This window comes from Medicago sativa, chromosome 4 (assembly GCF_051527215.1).
Source record: "Medicago sativa cultivar Bolivia chromosome 4, Bolivia_mono, whole genome shotgun sequence".
Classification (NCBI taxonomy): Eukaryota; Viridiplantae; Streptophyta; class Magnoliopsida; order Fabales; family Fabaceae; genus Medicago; species Medicago sativa.
In genome coordinates this window covers 95,561,581-95,580,240 of record NC_140752.1, presented here as the reverse complement: position 1 = coordinate 95,580,240, position 18,660 = coordinate 95,561,581, and the positions used below count along the sequence as shown (strand labels likewise).

The 18,660-nt window shown below is 33.0% G+C and overlaps 4 protein-coding genes, 1 non-coding gene and 1 pseudogene across 6 annotated transcripts; 5 read left to right on the top strand and 1 right to left on the bottom strand.

Moving 5' to 3' along the window:
- Positions 1-2,422: 2,422 nt before the first annotated feature.
- Positions 2,423-3,549, top strand: LOC146934145 (putative CCR4-associated factor 1 homolog 9). Its single transcript, XM_085706005.1, has one exon. It carries the CDS (start codon positions 2,662-2,664, stop codon positions 3,478-3,480), a length of 819 nt encoding a protein of 272 aa, XP_085562131.1. The 5' UTR covers positions 2,423-2,661; the 3' UTR covers positions 3,481-3,549.
- A 1,942-nt stretch (positions 3,550-5,491) lies between these two features.
- LOC146934144 (putative CCR4-associated factor 1 homolog 11 pseudogene) lies at positions 5,492-6,507 on the top strand (annotated as a pseudogene).
- Positions 6,508-9,287: 2,780 nt separating this feature from the next.
- On the top strand, positions 9,288-12,035 carry LOC146934143 (serine racemase-like). Of its 2 annotated transcripts, none has more exons than XM_085705999.1 (7): positions 9,288-9,394; positions 10,041-10,229; positions 10,322-10,390; positions 10,484-10,714; positions 11,212-11,285; positions 11,387-11,573; positions 11,665-12,035. In XM_085705999.1, exons 2-7 carry the CDS (start codon positions 10,054-10,056, stop codon positions 11,909-11,911), a joined length of 984 nt encoding a protein of 327 aa, XP_085562125.1. In that variant the 5' UTR covers positions 9,288-9,394; positions 10,041-10,053; the 3' UTR covers positions 11,912-12,035. The 2 variants fall into 2 exon arrangements, with proteins under 2 accessions (XP_085562125.1, XP_085562124.1); XM_085705998.1 differs by having other exon boundaries at positions 10,304-10,390.
- Positions 12,036-12,772: 737 nt separating this feature from the next.
- TRNAA-UGC (transfer RNA alanine (anticodon UGC)) lies at positions 12,773-12,845 on the top strand. Its single transcript has one exon. It is a non-coding gene; the product is annotated as a tRNA-Ala (tRNA).
- Positions 12,846-13,147: 302 nt separating this feature from the next.
- Positions 13,148-14,613, top strand: LOC146934141 (actin-depolymerizing factor 7-like). The gene is made up of 3 exons (XM_085705997.1): positions 13,148-13,297; positions 13,616-13,875; positions 14,137-14,613. Exons 1-3 carry the CDS (start codon positions 13,295-13,297, stop codon positions 14,285-14,287), a joined length of 414 nt encoding a protein of 137 aa, XP_085562123.1. The 5' UTR covers positions 13,148-13,294; the 3' UTR covers positions 14,288-14,613.
- A 2,271-nt stretch (positions 14,614-16,884) lies between these two features.
- On the bottom strand, positions 16,885-17,658 carry LOC146934140 (uncharacterized). Its single transcript, XM_085707882.1, has 2 exons — positions 17,651-17,658; positions 16,885-17,404 (listed from the first exon to the last, which is right to left on the bottom strand). Exons 1-2 carry the CDS (start codon positions 17,656-17,658, stop codon positions 16,885-16,887), a joined length of 528 nt encoding a protein of 175 aa, XP_085564008.1.
- Positions 17,659-18,660: the final 1,002 nt, after the last annotated feature.

Genomic DNA, 18,660 nt, shown 5'->3' with positions numbered 1-18,660 from the left:
TTTAAACAAATACTTTAGGGTCTTGTAAATATTATACCCGGATTGTGTCAATATCTAGTAGCTGTATGTGTTTGGTTCTGCGACAGTTTTGACTTTGTTAAATTGATTCTGACAAAAAATGAATTGAATGTAAATTTGGTTTTATTCATGTAAAAGTGAATTGAAAATCAAATTTGGGACAAAAAATGAACTGTTGAGGTTAAAACTTCAAATTTTAGTTTCAAGTTAGAATTGAATATGGAGTCAAAATTAAGTTTACTCGAGAATGTCTAGACATGTAAATCCAAACATACACTTAAAGAAAAGGGCTAACCATGACAACTTGACAAGGAATTTGTGTGCATTTCTAGTGGTCTTGTACTCTTGTTCCTCATTTTTGGATGTTTATTCAAAATTAGGATGAACCAGAACAGAATAAAATCAATAAACAACCGAAGAAATGTATTGATCATGAATCCAATTTTGTGCTGTTAGGAGATACTTTTTTCGTATGCGAATTAGTTCCTAGTTTCCATTAATTGTGAATAAAAGGGTTTATAATTATTATAGTTAGTTGTAATGGATTTCCCTCTTGATGTTTCAGGTATCCAACTGATGTTTTCAGGAGAGCCATAATTAACTAAGTATTGGATTATCATCAGGAAAGCCATAATTTACAGATCTAAATCCTAAAATCTTCTGTAGAAACTTGTGAGATAGAAAATGATTGTAACGTATGACAAGTGGCTACAAATATATAATAACTTCTACATACTTGTTATAAGAATTTAAGTCTGTTCTATGGATTCTTGAGTCAGTTAAGTGAAGGTTCGCAATATCTTAAATACTTTATGGATCAGACTGGGATTTAATAATTGATTACTTGTGGAAGGCTTAAAAATTAAAATGTCATCAAGTTAAATCAGATTGCTATCTTGAAACTATGTAATGAAGGGCGCTGTTTTTTTGGATCTGCTATGGGGTTGTTTGTTAGGATCCCTTTGGCTGTTTAGAGGCAGGCTTTTGTTGCTGCTGTGTTGTATTTACTATTTAGGGAGGTTTCTGTGCATAGTTTCTGTTTTGGTTTAGCAGGTTTTGTTTCCTCCCACTTGTACTGCGCATGCTTTTTGGTGCCTCCTCCCTTTGCTGCTGCGCTTTGTTACAGTTAGCAGGGGTGGTTTTTGTTGTAACAGCTGCCATTTTGCACTTCTTGTGCTTGGCATTTCATTATATGTTGCAGGAACATATTTTGACCAACTTGCAGTAGCAATCACATGTTGCAGATAAAAATACTGTATTAGAACACTCCACTTGGCCGTCCATTGAATACGAAAAGAAAACTCAAGGGAAATATTCATAACTGTGGCCGAACTACGGGTGGGGCTTCAGTGACTTTGTGTTGGGTGACTTTGGTGACTTTAGTGTATTTTAGAGGAAAGAGAGTGATGATTGAATGATTAAAATAAATTATTTTGATGAGTGAGAATTATTGGTTAGGAGAAAGATAGAGACAAAGGCACCGAAAGGCACCGAAGCCAAAGTCACTGAAGCCCCACCCCGATCTACCTACCCACTTGTCAATACTTTTGACATTAGTTTGTACAAGCTTAGGAAGTAACTTAAAGTCAAAAACACTATCCCAAACGCCAAACCTTCCTTCAAGCAATTTTCAACACTAATTTTTCTGACATAATTTGTTGTATCTAACTTTTTTATCACTTTTTTATCATGAAGCTTCTTTCAAACAATTTTTGACGTATATTTCTTTGTCCAGCCTCCTTCCTACCATATATAATCCAGGTCATAAAATTATAATATTTTATTCCATTGAAGTGCAAGTCTCTTCACAATATTTGTCTCACAAATATAGTAAGTTCTATTTCATTTTTAGGTTATACATTTTAAAAGCAATACTTTAATATGATTTGTGAGTTAACAAATTTTGACACATCCCAATGTGACTACGGAGCAAAGGTAAAAATTACTATGTTTCAATTTTATTTTATTTTTAAAAATTTCACTGTGTGGCTTGATAACTCATTAATCAACTCAAATTCAATGGTGAGAAAAATTTCTAAACTTTTAAAACTTATCTGATTTAGAAATAAGACGACTAAAATCAACACTCGATGAATATATGAGATCAAAAGTAAAAAATTAAAAAATGGAAATGATTTCCATAAAATCAATATTTTATTCCTTACAAGCAAATATATTTTTGCTTATAAAACTCAAATCACGACCCTTGAAGAAAAAAATACTCAAATCATTAATCATAAAATAAAATAAAAAATTAAATATTATAATCTTAGACATATAGTTGAAGCTGTCAAAGTGTGTGGACCAAAACACCGAACTTGACTTCACATTCATCCCACTTATACTGATTTGTTTAATTGAATGCACAAAGCCACCAAAAAACACTCACGGATAACAACACGTCTATAACGTTCCCAATTTGCTATTATAAGTAATAAAAATATCAAATACGTTCCCACTTTCCAAGCAGGATACCTGCCGTGTTTACTTTTCATATAAAACTACCCTAATACCTCTTCTCTTCTCATCACCACAAACAAACCAAGTATTGACTTCCAGAGCTTTCTTTCTTTCTTTCCAGCTCTTTGTCTGAATCCAACTTCAAAATTAAGACTTCAAGAACAAGTGTTCAAGAAATTCAAAATGAACCAGCTGAAGGAAAAGCCAATCATCATCCGTCAAGTTTGGGCATCTAATTTAGAGGTTGAATTTGCTCTCATCCGTCAAGTTATCAACCAATATCCTTTCATCTCCATGGACACTGAATTTCCTGGTGTGATTTATGCACCCAAAGTTGACCGCCGTCATCTTAAACCCTCAGACCATTATCGTTACTTGAAGGTAAATGTTGATGCTCTTAAACTTATCCAAGTTGGTATCACCCTCTCTGATGGTAACGGTAACCTTCCTCATTTTGGGACAAATAACTGCTACATATGGGAATTCAACTTTTGTGATTTTGACTTCGAGCGTGACCTTTACAACCAAGATTCAATTGACATGCTCTGTCGCCAAGGGATTGACTTCAAGCGCAATTTATGTCATGGTGTGGATTCGTCACGTTTTGCTGAATTGATGCTCAGTTCTGGACTTGTCTTCAACAAATCAGTTGTTTGGGTCACATTTCACAGTGCTTATGATTTTGGGTATTTGGTGAAGATCTTGACCCGAAGGAATTTGCCTAACCGCTTAGAGGACTTCTTAAATATTTTAACAATATTATTTGGAAAAAATGTTTATGATATGAAACACATGATGAGGTTTTGCAACGCTTTGTACGGTGGTCTCGAGCGAGTCGCTACAACACTTAACGTGGGTCGGGTTGCTGGAAAGTCTCATCAAGCTGGATCAGATAGTTTGTTGACGTGGCATGCATTTAAGAAAATGATGGATACTTATTTCATGAATAATGAGGCTCAAAAACACGCCGGGGTCTTATTTGGATTAGAAATTACAACTTAGTGAATTGTATACAAGAAAGCTGTAACAAATATTTCTATATTATAAATAAATACATTCTTTGATTATTTACATCTTTTGAAGAATTATTCTCATAATCAAAACACACTTTTCCGTGCAAACATGGTGCCACTCACAAGTTCATAGTGAACAGATAATCGTCACAAGTCCATCATCACTAGTGCAAAAAAAACCTTTTTAAGTCCGGTGAAAAAGGACTCTGAAGTTAGTTTCTTGCCCAACCAAATAGTAGGTGACATAACAGGTTTTGACATGTTAAGTCAAATTTTGAGCTGACTTAAGAAATATTGTTAAGTTGATTAAATATAAACCGACTTAAGAAATCGGAGATCCTGCAGAAAGAGAACATCGACTGAAAAAGTAACATAGGTAGAACGAACCAAGTACTGGCCACTTGAATCATGCTCCCCAAGACCAACTATCATCGACAAAATATAGGGCCTATATTTGATAATACACATATGTTTTTCCAATACAATAAGATCCATCTTCTAGTTGAATTCCCATGTTCACCTATCTTCTTCCTAGTGACTAAGATTTCCCTCTGTATAATCATGATCCTATAGACCAAGTATAACATAGGGTATTGTTGTCGTAGGGATGAATGACCCCCTACCCACCCAAATATCACCTAAAAAGATACCGAGTCATCGACAAGTACCAGGAAAATATTCCAAATTGTTGTGAATTCGATTTGACTCACACCAATACTTGATACATGGAGTAAGGGTCAGCGACAACCAATAGCCAAATAGATCGCAAGCAATAACAAAAGTGTAATGTAAGACCATAATTGAATAGAAGAACACCAAGATAAAAGACTAGTGGAGAATAAGGACAACACACCAATTTTTTTTTGTTACCCAGTTCAGTTCAAATTGACCTACTATTGCGGAGAGAGCAACACTCTAATTTACTATCAAAGAGTTCTTTGCAGAAATATACAAGGGTTACAAGAAATTAGTCTTCAGCTGGCTCTAAAAGCAAACTAATTTATACCATTTTCCCGAATCTCTTTCTATGACCAAGACGCTCAATGATTTCTCTACCCAAGTTGTTACAATTGTTTTCCAACCCTAGTTTCCATCCTAAAGAAGAATTAATCCTTAACCTTTAACTTCCTAAGAATCCCCCCTTTTGATAAATTTTAGTTTGCCTCAATCTCTCCAATCATGTGTTTCCACCCCATAAATCCCTACCTAAAAGGCACCAACCTTTTTCCAATAGCCTCCTTTCTTGGTTCCCTAAGATTCACATCGTTCCACTCTCTCAACAAAACCCAAAAACATGAGCCTTGTATTTATAGAGTTCGTCCAACCCTTACAACTTAATGACCAAGAAAATAGGAAAAAAAAATTGTGCCTCCGCGTCGTGAGTCTTTTCCTCCGCATCGCGAGATAGATAGTGGTTGGACACCATGCAATTCTTCGAGTTACACTTCGCGAGTCCCTCCTCCACTTCATGAGATAGGGAGAACTAGATGTAAGATTTCAAGGCGTATTTAGCACTAACTATGGCCGATTTAGCTGTCAATACTTTTGACACTAGTTTGTACAATAAAATCAAATCTTTTTATATTTTGATTCCATAAAGTATTGAAAATTGTTCAAATCTTTTTGTATTTTGATTCCATAAAATCAATATAATTTTGTTTATAAAAGTAAATTTTGAATCAAAAAATAAAACAAAAGTCAAATCAAATATTTAAACAAAGAAAACCGACGAATAGTTCCCTTAAAAAAAAAAAAACCGGCAGATAGTTGAAGCCGTCAAAGTTTGTGGACCCACTGAACTTGGACGCCGCACTTGACTTCCCATTCATCCTACATAACACTGAATAGTAATACTGACTTGATTTGTTGAATGAACAAAGCCACCAAAAAAGACACACTCATGTATTAACAAACAACACGTCTTTAACGTTTCCAACTTGTTATTGTCATAATTAACAAATACGTTACCACTTTCCAAGCAAATATCTCTGCCGTGTGTTTACTCTTAATATAAAACTATCTTTACATATCTCTTCTCTTCTCATCATACACAAACAAACAAGTATTGATCTCCAGAGCCTTTTTTTTTTTCTTTCTTTATAGTTCTTTGTCTGAATCCAACTTCAAAACTAAGACTTCAAGCAATTCAAAATGAACCAGCTGAAGGAAAAGCCAATCATCATCCGTCAAGTTTGGGCATCCAATTTAGAGGTTGAATTTGATCTCATCCGTCAAGTTGTCAATCAATATCCTTTCATCTCCATGGATACTGAATTTCCAGGGGTAATTTATTCACCCAAAGTTGACCGCCGTCATCTTAAACCCTCTGACCACTATCGTTACTTGAAGGTCAACGTTGATGCTCTTAAACTCATCCAAGTTGGTATCACCCTATCTGATGGTAATGGCAACCTTCCTCATTTTGGGACAAATAGCCGCTACATATGGGAATTCAACTTTTGCGATTTTGATTTTGAGCATGACCTTTACAACCAAGGCTCAATTGACATGCTCTGCCGCCAAGGGATTGACTTCAAGCGAAATTTATGTCATGGTGTGGATTCGTCACGTTTTGCTGAATTGATGCTCACTTCTGGACTTGTCTTCAACAAATCAGTTGTTTGGGTCACATTTCACAGCGCTTATGATTTTGGGTATTTAGTGAAGATATTGACCCGAAGGAATCTGCCGAACCGTTTAGAGGACTTTTTAAATATTTTAACAATATTATTTGGAAAGAATGTTTAAGATATGAAACACATGATGAGGTTCTGCAACGCTTTGTACGGTGGTCTCGAACGAGTCGCTACAACACTTAACGTGGGTCGGGTTGCTGGATCAGATAGTTTGTTGACGTGGCATGCATTTAAGAAAATGATGGATACTCATTTCTTGAATAATGAGGCTCAAAAACACGCTGGGGTACTATTTGGATTAGAAATTGCAACTTAGTGAATTGTATACAATAAACTGAAACAAAAATTTCTATATTATAAATATATACATTCTTTGATTATTTACATCTTCAAAACACACTTTTATGTACAAACAAGGTGTCTAGGGATGGCAAAGCGGGCCGGCCCGTCCCATTTATGCCCGCCCCGTCTAAGCCCGCTAAAAACGAGACGAGACGAGCCGAGTCAAATTTTGTGACTGAGTTCAAAATCTCACCCCGCCCCGTTTCGTGGCGGGCTTGCGAGTTGGCGGGCCGGCCCGCCAAACAAAAAAAAAATTACAACTTAATTGTTACAAAAAAAACTATGTTGCTTTTATCGTAAAAAAATATAAAAGAATAGGTAGCAAGTAAATTTGTGAAAAACAGGATAATTATCAAATTGTCGAATTCAACATCATAACTAATAGCAAAATAAGGCAAATGTGCAACATAAAACAAATCATAAAATAAATCCAACAACCAAATTATAAAATAAGTCTCAAAATAAATAAACTCAACAACCAAAATAAATCCAAAAGCATAAAATAAGTCTCAAAATATATCTAACAAACAAAATAAATCCAAAAACATAAAATAAGACTCAAAATAACAAATTGAAACACGAGTTAAACGGCCAGTCCCGCTGCGTCCCGTGCCCGTTTCCAACGAGATAACCGGGCCGGCCCGCCCCGCCCCGTGCCCGCCCCGTATTTTAACGAGACGAGACGAGCCGAGCCAACTATAAAAAGCGAGTTCAAAACTTAGACTCATCCCGCCAAAAATAGCGGGCCAAACGGGCCGGCCCGGCGGGTCAGACCTGTTTTGCCACCCCTAAAGGTGTCACTTTTTAATCTCAATCTTTACAAGTTCATGGTGAACCCATGCATAATGTCACAAGTCCATGGTAACCAAACCCATAAATGAGCTGATCTATTTGGTATTTATACAACTCTGCTCATTAAATATCCAGTCAAGTTTAATTTGTTTTATTTTTTAAACAAAAAACTCAAGCTTTATGTTAGACACAGATTTAGTAGACTCATGACAAAAATGTTTTATTTGGATGACTTTGAGTTATGATGATAATGATGATTTTGTTTATATCTTTTCTTCTAATCAATCATTTTTCTCATCAAAATAATTTATTTTAACCATTTATTTATCATTCTCTTTCATCAAAATATACTTAAGTCATCAAAGTCGACAAAATTTAAAGTCAATCAAGTATTTTCCAAATACAAATCTTAACCCAACATTAACATGTGAATATCTTTTTTATTATAAGGTCCTAACTTCCCAAGGACAAAATAAAAATCAAGTCTAAAGCTTCTAGTTTTTTTTTTTTTTGAATCGGCAAAGCTTCTAGTTAATTACTTGACTTTGTTGTTCATATTATTATTATTTTCTTAAATAGTCAACTGGCTAGAAATTCACTTCGTAAAAGTGAATAAGTAGGAAATCACAAGTTCAATGTAATATATTTATCAACTGAGTTAATTTCATGGAGATTTGTTATATATATATATATATATATATATATATATATATATATATATATATATATATATATATATATATTTTAGTCTGATTATAAAAGTATGTAAACTTTTTATTTATCATGAGGGACTAACGTTGGCTCAACTCAATTAAAGGAGTGGTTAATTTGACTCTTCCTCACAAGTCTCGTAAAATTCCCATGAATAAAGAATATCTAAGATTAATTTTACCCAATTTTTTTTACATGTCAGTGTTATTTTACACGTTGGAAATGAAATCATATCAATTCTGTTGTAGTATACAATTATACCTCACATGTAACAAAAAAAAAATAATTAAATTATACCTCACCAAAATAACAATCAGTTTTATATGAAATTAAATGTGTAGGTATTATTTTAGGCTGCATATTTTCTAATTGTTAAGAATCATTCCAGATAGGTATTATTTTAGGCTGCATATTTTCTGTTTTGTTTGGAACAAAAAGTAAAGGAAGAGAAAAAAGCAAAGGAAAGAAAATTTGCAACCAAGAGACTCTTCAATTATTTTTGGTTTCACCCAATAGAAAAATATCGGGTGCACCCAAAAAATATTTTTCTCTTAAATGAAAAGGAGATAAGAACAATACAATCCTTTTCTCATTTTTTTCTATAATTTTATCCAAATTTGTGTTGTTGTATCTAACTTTTTTTTCTATAATTTTATCCAAATTTGTGTTGTTGTATCTAACTTTTTAAAGACATATTTATGTTTCCAAAAAAAGAAAGACATATTTATGTTATCTTGTATCTACAATCTTTTTTTCTTTTACTTTCTAGGCAATCAAAGAAGAGAAGATAATTTTTTTAGGAGAATGTTAACCAGTGCCCCTGGGGCATTGGTTAAGCACATTTTTTTATTAAAAAGTAATATAATTATTATCTAATAAAAAGTGACAGTTTATATTTTTAAGACAGAAAATTCTATTTATAGATTCCTTAACCAGTGTCCCGGGGCACCGATTAACAAAACCTTTTTTTAACTTTCTTTCTTTTTACTTTTCACTTCTTCCAACTTTCATTTTTCACTTCTAACTTGTTTGGTAAAAAAAATGCATGTATGATAAATTAGTTGATATCTGATAAACTCAAGTGATAATGAATAATATAGTTGACAAAAAATAAATTAGTAGATTATAACTACAGTGCTTGATAAAGATTACAGTTGAACTAACCGATAAATGTATATATTTTTTTTTAAAGAAAACAAACCGATAAATATGAAATTATATAAATAATATTTTATTAATATTTCATTTTTGTTCGATAAAATGCTAAGGATAAAATTGAAAATAAATAAATTATAAACTCAAACCTGATTTAAACAGTCTATCACTAACTACTAGCAAATAAAACATCTCCGGCAGAAAAATAGTGCGAACGAAGGAAGGAGGAGAGGAGAGGAGAGGAGGACAGCATCTCCGGCCGAAGCAGTAAGTTTCGTGTCTTTCGTAGGTTCTGATATTTTCTTATCAGTTATTAAATGCATGTTTGTTAAGGTTGTCAGTCATTTTGATTTCAATTTATCAACTATTATTGTACCTATTTGTTTTCATTTACTACTTTGGCCATAGGAGTTTACTCTGTCCAATTTCAGCTTCTTCTTCTTCTTTTTTTTTTTTAGGAGAATTTTTTTCAGCTTTAGATAAACAGCTTAATTAGGTGATTATAAACATATGATGAAAATAATTTATGAACTTGTCCCAAGTTGTTTCAATAACAATAAGCTATCTCAATCAATCAATGTTACAAGTGTAAGTGTTTATGGCTCGCCCGCTGATAAACTTAAACAAGTCAATCAAAATAGGCTATAAGTTGTCTATTTATCTAGGAAAACCCCCAAGAGGGAGTTTTTGGGTTAACCCTTTCTTTTTACGAGAAGGGCACCATGTTCGGCTGAGAGACATTTAAAGACCGACTAAAAAATTGTTCTACACAGAAATCAAACTCGGGAATAGGGAGGGAGGTTATTATATTTACTTAACAAATAATGTAATGTTACAATTCTTTTAAATATGTATGTATAATGGATGGGGCACATTCCAAAAATTGTCTTATCTATCTTTATTTACTTTCAAGATCAATTACTTAAATGGAAGAGGAGAGTCAAATACCAAAGGGAAGATATGCTGCCGATATTTCATCCATAAAGGAAGCACATGCCAGAATAAAATCATTGGTTCTTAAAACTCCAGTTCTCTCCTCCACCTCTCTGAATGCAATATCAGGAAGGCAGCTTTACTTTAAGTGTGAAAGCTTCCAAAAGGGGTGAGCAATGATATTTTTGATGAATATTTAGATTTTTTGATGATAAACTTCTTTTTAAATTCTATGGCCATCAGTGGAGCTTTTAAATTTAGAGGTGCATGCAATGCTGTTTTCTCTCTCAATGATGAAGATGCTTCTAAAGGGGTTATAACACACAGCAGGTTTGTTATGTGCAGTAATTCCATAAACTGATTCTTTTTTCAAATCTGATTTTGTAAATTTATTGTTCTTCTGATGTTGTTCTTTGAAATCAGTGGAAACCATGCTGCTGCTTTGGCACTGGCAGCAAAACTACGGGGGATCCCTGCATACATTGTTATTCCTAAAAATGCGCCAACATGTAAAATTGAGAATGTGAAGCGGTATGGTGGTCAGGTTATCTGGTCTGAGGCCAATATGCGATCAAGAGAGGAAACTGCGAATAAAGTGTGGCAAGAAACTGGTGCTATCTTTATACATCCTTATAATGATGGGCGCATACTGAGGTACATTGTTGTATCATTATTGTTTAATGTTTTTGACTAAATGCCCTGTTATTGAACTCTTTTCGGGGATAATCATGGGGTGGAATCATTCTTTTCTTACACCAATCTGATCATCTAGTGTGTAAGTGGAACTTAAAACTCTTTAGACATAGTTTGGGTAAACAACTTAATTAAGCGCTTAAATGCAAGTGCTTATGTATAAGCTATTTTTGTAAATAAAAGATAAAATAAAGTCGAATTGTTTTCATATAAGCTATGGACAAGTGAAACAGGTTGAAGATAATTATGGACAAGTGATAAGCTGTTTTCATAAACTCTCCTAAACAGTCTCACAAGTGCTATTATTGCTGAGTTATATGATCATGATCTTTAACATCATGTCACTTTTGTTTATTCAACTTCAAAAACATGACATATAACATAGACATATGCTATAGGTAATGGTGATTTGCAATTTGTAAACCAATGCTCTTTGACATGTTTGATTGATCTTGCAGTGGCCAGGGTACCATATCCTTGGAGCTTCTGGAACAAGCCCCTCAACTAGATACACTTGTGGTACCAATAAGTGGTTTGTTCGCTTTTTGATGTCAAACCATCATCCAAAATGTTTCAAAATTTGCATTGATTTTGGTATCCCCTTCTTGATTTTCCAACAAATGAAAACTGCAGGAGGTGGTTTGATATCAGGAGTAGCATTGGCTGCCAAGTCTATCAACCCGGCCATTCGTATTTTGGCTGCTGAACCTAAAGGGGCTGATGACGCAGCACAATCTAAAGCAGCTGGAAGGATAATAACATTGCCCGAGACCAATACTATAGCTGACGGGCTACGAGCATTTCTTGGAGATTTCACATGGTAATAACAAATCTTTAGTAATCATATTATGAACTGAAAGTAAGGTTTTGTGGTCTTCTTCTGTTAATTTGTCAAGTTTGCTATGGAGCAGGCCTGTCGTACGAGATCTTGTTGACGACATAATAACTGTGGAAGACAGTGAAATTGTTAAAGCCATGAAACTGTGTTTTGAAATTCTTAAGATTGTTGTAGAACCAAGTGGAGCAATTGGCCTTGCAGCTGTTCTATCCGAATCTTTTCAGAAAAATCATGCTTGGAAAGATTGCAAGCATATAGGAATAGTAGTGTCAGGTGGCAATGTTGATATGGCCGTGCTTTGGGATTCTCTGAACAAATGAAATTGACTTTTCATTTTGCTTATGTGAATTTTGATTGCTCTTGATGAATGTTATTCCATTACTGATGTAATGATTTTGTGTGGACAAGTTTATCTCAATGCTACTAGTTAACTTTTGGATTGAACTCTTATTGGTCAATATAGTTGTTTAATCAACTTTTTTATACGGTAAAAAAGAAAGCTGATGATATAAATTATAAATGTATAGTGTGTCCTTGCAATCATCATACAGTACTCAATGATTCCTCAATCTAAACAAACCAATATATGGAACTGGAGGGCCCCTGTTAGTTGACAATGGAACTAGCAAGCTAGTTGTAAGTTAATGCGACTTGAAATGGTTGATAAAAGATTGATGTCAAATGTCGTTAATATTGTATTTCATCAGTATAGGTTAAAAAGTTTTGAAATATGTATGCAGAGTGATTATATTCTTTATGTAGCTTATCAAAAACACAATAAGCTAGTGAAAAGATAAAGATATAAGCTCGTCAGGAAAACAAATGTTATCAAACATGTATTCTTGTTCGTTTGTTATATGAGCATATAAGCTGTAATTTCAAAATTCTGTTGTTCCAAATAGGGTCTTAGTATTTACTTTTTTTTGGTGGTGTCCGGGATTCGAACCCCAGACCTTGCATATATATATATATATATATATATATATATATATATATATATATATATTATGCATTGTCCTTACCAACTGAGCTAAGCTCACGGGGACAGGGTCTTAGTATTTGCTGACATGAAATAAAAGATATTTGAATTAACTTAAAATTTTAAGAAACAAGAGAATTCTACTTATAATTTTTTTGATTTCATAAGAAATATATTTGTAATAATTTAAATTTAATCAAATGGGGATGTAGCTCAAATGGTAGAGCGCTCGCTTTGCATGCGAGAGGCACGGGGTTTGATCCCCCGCATCTCCATTTTTGTTATAAATTTTATTTATTTTTGAAAAAAATAAATAAAAAATGGAATCAAATCATTTTATAATTAACATGATATAGTTACTGAATTTTTTATAAATAACAAAAAGAAAGATATTAACGTGGAAGCATGTTTGTTTGTAAAAAAAAATAAAACGTGGAAGCATGAAACAAATGTGTGGATACATTGTAAAGGAAGCAAAATAGATTGTAACACATACATCCATTAATTTCTCCCTAAAGTTCTATTCTTCAACTACTATCTTAGCCTTGTCAAAGTTCCACCTCTCGTGGTCCATAAAACAAGGATCTTCATTCGTTATTTTCTCTCCATAGTTGTCATTGAGTCTATTCTATTGCACCAATTTTTCATTCTCCATTTCCCTCTTACATCCCTTTCATTAACATTACATTTCTCTTGGTGTTTCTTTCTCATTGCTGACGACAAAATGGTATGATTTCTCATGTCCTTTTTTCACTATTTTTCTAGTCCAATAGTTGATGTTGTTTTATGAATAGGGTCGGAATAGGTCGGTCTAATTGACACGTAGACATGACCTAGCCTACGTTAGACTCGAGCAAAACCAGACATTTATTGCCTGATCCATGAATCCATGATGAAGCTTTTGTTCACCAAACATCATTAATCATATTAATTCACGATGTAAACAGAATGATTTATGTCGTGACATTCAGCATTTTCCTTAATTTTATTATTAGTCTAATGAATGATTGGAGACTTATGTTGATAGCATGAAATTTTATGGCAGGCAAACGCAGCGTCTGGAATGGCTGTGCATGATGATTGCAAACTGAGGTTTCAAGAGCTTAAATCAAAGAGGAGCTACCGGTTCATCGTGTTCAAAATAGAAGAACAACAAGTTGTGGTCGAAAAATTAGGCGAGCCCTCCAACAGTTATGATGATTTTATGGCTAGTTTTCCTGCAGATGAGTGTCGTTATGCTGTCTATGATTTTGATTTCACAACCAATGAGAACTGTCAGAAAAGCAAGATCTACTTTGTCGCTTGGTAACTTAATAATATAGACAAATTTGCACTTCTTTCTCTGACATGCACAATTATACTTAGATCAATTGTTACTTTTAGCTACATTTCTAATACCATTCTATAAGATCGGTAACAATTAATTGTTTAAAAAAAATCTCAGCATATATTCAAAAATGCTAATACTGTTTGGTGCTCCATAAAATAGGGTCATGTGTGGTTGTCCACCACATGGCTGTATCTGAGTCAAGCGTTGATGATTGCGTTGATTATGTACCGTTGTAGGTCCCCAGATACGTCAAGGGTGAGGATGAAGATGGTGTATGCAAGTTCCAAGGATAGATTCAAGAGAGAATTGGATGGCATTCAAGTTGAACTGCAAGCAACTGATCCAAGTGAGATGAGCTTGGACATTGTGAAAGCGAGAGCCCTCTAAGCCTCTCTTTTTGCTAAATATATTCATTCTCCTTCACTGTTATGAGTTCATTCCTAGCTTATTGGCAACTTTGGGAGCCATCTTGTAGTGTCATATGCATCATTCTTCCTTGTATTTAGATACCTTGTTTGGTTTTCTAGTGATTTTAGACTCTTGGCTTGTTTGAACTTGAAGGGCTATATTATGTGTGGTGGGTTCAATATTAGTAACATACTATTTTATATAGGTTGGTTCTCTTACAAGTTGCCAATTCGACCACTTGATTTTTCACTTGAGGTTAGATTTTGTGCAATAGCTGCTACGTACCAAAAGAATTATTTGTGTAATGTCCTCTTTTTTTTTCCTTGGTAATGTATGTTCATTTACCTATCTCTTTTTATTGTGAAAGTATATTGGTATAGAAATGACTTCAAGAGCTGTAATTTACATTTGTGAAAAACCAATACAATCTATTAGCATATGAGCAGGTTGACACAAGGAGGATATCCTTGTAATGATATGTACTATTTCCATAGTAACATTTGGTAAACAGATTAGATTATTAGAACATGACAAAACAAAACGAAAGATGAGTTTTGTGATTTATTTTAATATTGTGCCAATGTTGAAAGCAAAATAGAATCAAACGAGATAAAAATGTGACAAGTTTTAGTTTATTTAAAAAGAGTGAAATCAAATACAACATTTGACATGCTTAAAATAATTTTTGTTGGTGCAAGTTAGTCTTTTTTGTCAAGATTCATTTAACGACGTGAACTTCTCCCAAAAATTTATCAAATTTCTTCAAACTAAAAATATCTTCAACTATAGCCTTTAGCTCGCAAGATCCGCAACATCACTCACTCTTTAGCCTCTTCTTCACTCATGGGACCACCCACACCTTCCTCGTTCCTCATCATTGCACTCCCTCTATCCCAGATTATATGACGTTTTAGATAAAATGGAGAATATAAACAAATTCATTCCATTAATGAACTCAGTAAATTGAATCACTTACAATTTATTTTTTTTGATAAAATAAAATACTATTGCCATTTTTTTTTTGTGCTTGCTTTTCTTCTTTATACAACAATTAATGTTTTTTTTTTTTAACAAATACAACAATTAATGTTGGGCATAAGAAAAATATGTCATTTGGACCCTTAAAAAAAATGTCCGTTTGGGATATTGATTCCCAATTGTGTTCAGCATGAAGGTGGTTTGTTGTATAGGCATCAAATCGTAATTCAAAGGCCTCACTTTTGGTTTTGGTAAAACTGCATAATAATTTGGTTTTTATACTTATTTTTGGGAAAAAAAATTTAGTCTATCATTTGCACTATGTGCTTAGTGAGTCAGACACATCTCTAAAAGAGTTCGTGCGGCAGCGTCAAAAAATGAAGAACATGTTCAAATTTACAGAAAAGCAAGAAATCCTAAAGTTGGTAATTAAGGGGTAAAATAAAATTTCACCTTCTTTACAAATTTTTAGCAAACTCAAAAAGTCAAAACTTACTAACTCAGAATTAAATAATCCTAATTAACTAAAAAGGAACCCAAATATTTGCTAGACAAAATCACATTCTAACTTATTGAAAAATTACACAGCGTCAATTGCAGCTGCCCCCTTTTATACTTCTCTCGTCATAGTGTCCACATGTCCATACAAGGAGTAATATCTGCAAAAATTTATGTGATATATATGTTAGATTCATATAAGACCATAAAATTTAAATTTAATATGTCGCATTTAATTTCATCAATATTATCAATAAGTAAAAAAAAAAAAGGAAAAGGAACAGTTGAAAAATGTGCTTGCAAAATGTAGAACTTGTGATAGTCATCATTTAAAATCATTAGTACAATGATTATTGGCTAACAAAAATGATCTGTAGCATTTTATGGTGTTAAAATCAAAGTAAGAGGCCAATGATATTTTAGGGGTTTACATAATTCATAACTTGCTAACTTAATTAGACTATTTTAGATTGTGTGCTAATACATTTAATTAGACTATCATTATTTAATTAGACTTTTGGTCCACCAATCAGAAAGCAGACAAATGATAAAAGATTGTGTGCTAATACATTTAGGAATCTAGATGAAATGAAAATTTTCTATTGAAAGCAGCAGATTAGAAACTATTTAATGTATTACATTGCTTTTGAACTTGTGTCAAATGCTCTAAAATGAATCAATCAAATGGGTGAAAATCATATGGTTAACCAACACAGAAGAAAGGGAAGGACAGGGAAATTTATAAAATTTCAAAATTATATGCAGGACTAAGAAAAGGATGAAAATCATGTTAAAGACTATCTGTCCTAGTAGAATAAAACATATAAAAGAATCGAACAAACTACCAGCAAATACAAACATGGAGGCACAAGAAAACAAGAGATGCAACATCAAACAATGTAAATGAAGACAAATTCATCCAATTCATATTCATTAGAGCTACACATCAAACATGGTAAATAGATACTAATTCAACAATATAAACAAGCTGAAGGATAAACCATCATACAATCAATTATTATAAACTCACAGGGATTTTAAAGCAACATATATTAAGTAGCATAAATTTAAACAATAATATGTAGAAGAGAAACTCACTTTCAATCAGTAGAAACCAAACTTTCAACGTAATTCTTGAACCACAATATATCGTCAAGAAGTCTAATTTCTTCTACACTTTTGTCTTTGCAGTTATAGATAAATGTCACACCGTCATGATCACTAGCCAATATCAATGTATTGCCAGTCTCGGAAAGAAACAAAGGCAAAATACCCAACCCTTTGAACTGCATTGCAAAGTTTGAAAAATGGTTATAACCAATTTTAAATAATTGAATCCAAGACTCTTGAACTCCAAAATCCTCCATTTGCCATATAACAAAATGGAATTCATCAAAATCATGACAGAAACAAAGATGGTCCATCAAAACCGCAATAGCTGGCCGAAAAGATGACTCTCTATCAAAATCCCAAGGCAGCAACAGTTGAGTGTATTTCTCAGTTGAGAGATCAAGTGAAAGTATCACATATTGCTCTAAACCAGAGCCATTATGAGGGGTCAATGCCAACCAGTTAATAGTACCACTCAAATAAACACTATTGTTGCGAACATAATTAAGCCTAAAAAGTAGAGACACGGGTAAGTGTTGAATTAATATATCTCCAAGAATTATCTCCGAAACTGAAAACTTTCACCGCACTTGTTGCATTATTCCTACCGTCCAACTCCACGCCGAATGCTACCAGCTTACAAGTTTCAGTGGAAAGATCATAACCAAAAGAGAATTATTTCAAATTACTATGTGAAGAGGCTAGTATTTTTTCATCAGATTTCATCCTCGTGGCTGGATTCCAGAGACACATTACCATTCCATGATAAAAATCATCGGATTCATGCATGGTGCATAAACCCACCAACCAAGCATAACAATCCAATTGCATGAACCAATGACCTGCCATCCACTGAATAGGGAGGTGGTCGATGGAAAGGTTAAGAGACTAAGATCAACTACTTGTTTATTCTCTCGTAAATGTATTGAGAAATTACAAGGTTTGAATTTTGTTTGGATTTATTGAGAGGTTTGAAAAACTTTGTTAAGGCACCTGAAACGCAAGAGAGGTTTAATTTCACGGGTAGAAAGCCTAGTACTTTCATATTTCTCTTTTTATAAAAAAACTTTCATCCCCGTAAACTAAAATAAGTTTATACATGATTAGATTATTTTTTTTTTGGTTACACATACATGATTAGATTTAGCAATCAAGAAAAAAATATTTAGCATTTTATTTATATACTTTACAACTTATAAACTAACCTTTTTCTTCAAAAAAAAAAAAAAAAAAAAAACTTATAAACTAACCTATAAACCTTTACACCGCTAATACTTATATACAGTGTAATTTTTTTACATATGCTTCAAATTAAATTAAATTATTATTTTTTAAATAAAAATTTAAATCGCATTATGATGTCACCTTTATAGGGTAGTTCATAAAATATGTATGAAAGTATATATTTTATTGGATGTGTATGCGTAAACAACTTTTATATTGTCAAGGTATGAAAATTAATCTTTTGGATTTAATTTGTACTTGCTGAAAATGTAAAATATTTTTACACATGCATCCAATAAAGTTTATTTGGCGAGATTTGATTAAATGTATTTGTAAAAAGCATTTACACCGTCAACCGTCAATGTATGCAAATAAATCTCTTGAATTTAAGTTGTATATATCAATAGTCTAAAACTTTTTTACACATGCATTCAATCAAATCGCGTAATGTTTATGTTTTTGGATATATTTAAAAATTGTTTGATTGTTTAAATTGATTCAGTAATATAAGCGAAGTTTGAAAAATGATCATATCAAATGAA

What these genes read in the sequence shown, in the direction of transcription:
- LOC146934145 (XM_085706005.1), top strand. Translation starts at nt 2,662, where the DNA reads ATGAACCAGCTGAAGGAAAAGCCAATCATCATCCGTCAAGTTTGGGCA.
- LOC146934143 (XM_085705998.1), top strand. Translation starts at nt 10,054, where the DNA reads ATGGAAGAGGAGAGTCAAATACCAAAGGGAAGATATGCTGCCGATATT. An exon ending in GGGGTTATAACACACAGCAG is followed by an intron (nt 10,391 to 10,483) that starts GTTTGTTATGTG and finishes CTTTGAAATCAG; the next exon opens with TGGAAACCATGCTGCTGCTT. An exon ending in AATGATGGGCGCATACTGAG is followed by an intron (nt 10,715 to 11,211) that starts GTACATTGTTGT and finishes TTGATCTTGCAG; the next exon opens with TGGCCAGGGTACCATATCCT.
- LOC146934141 (XM_085705997.1), top strand. An exon ending in AAGATCTACTTTGTCGCTTG is followed by an intron (nt 13,876 to 14,136) that starts GTAACTTAATAA and finishes GTACCGTTGTAG; the next exon opens with GTCCCCAGATACGTCAAGGG.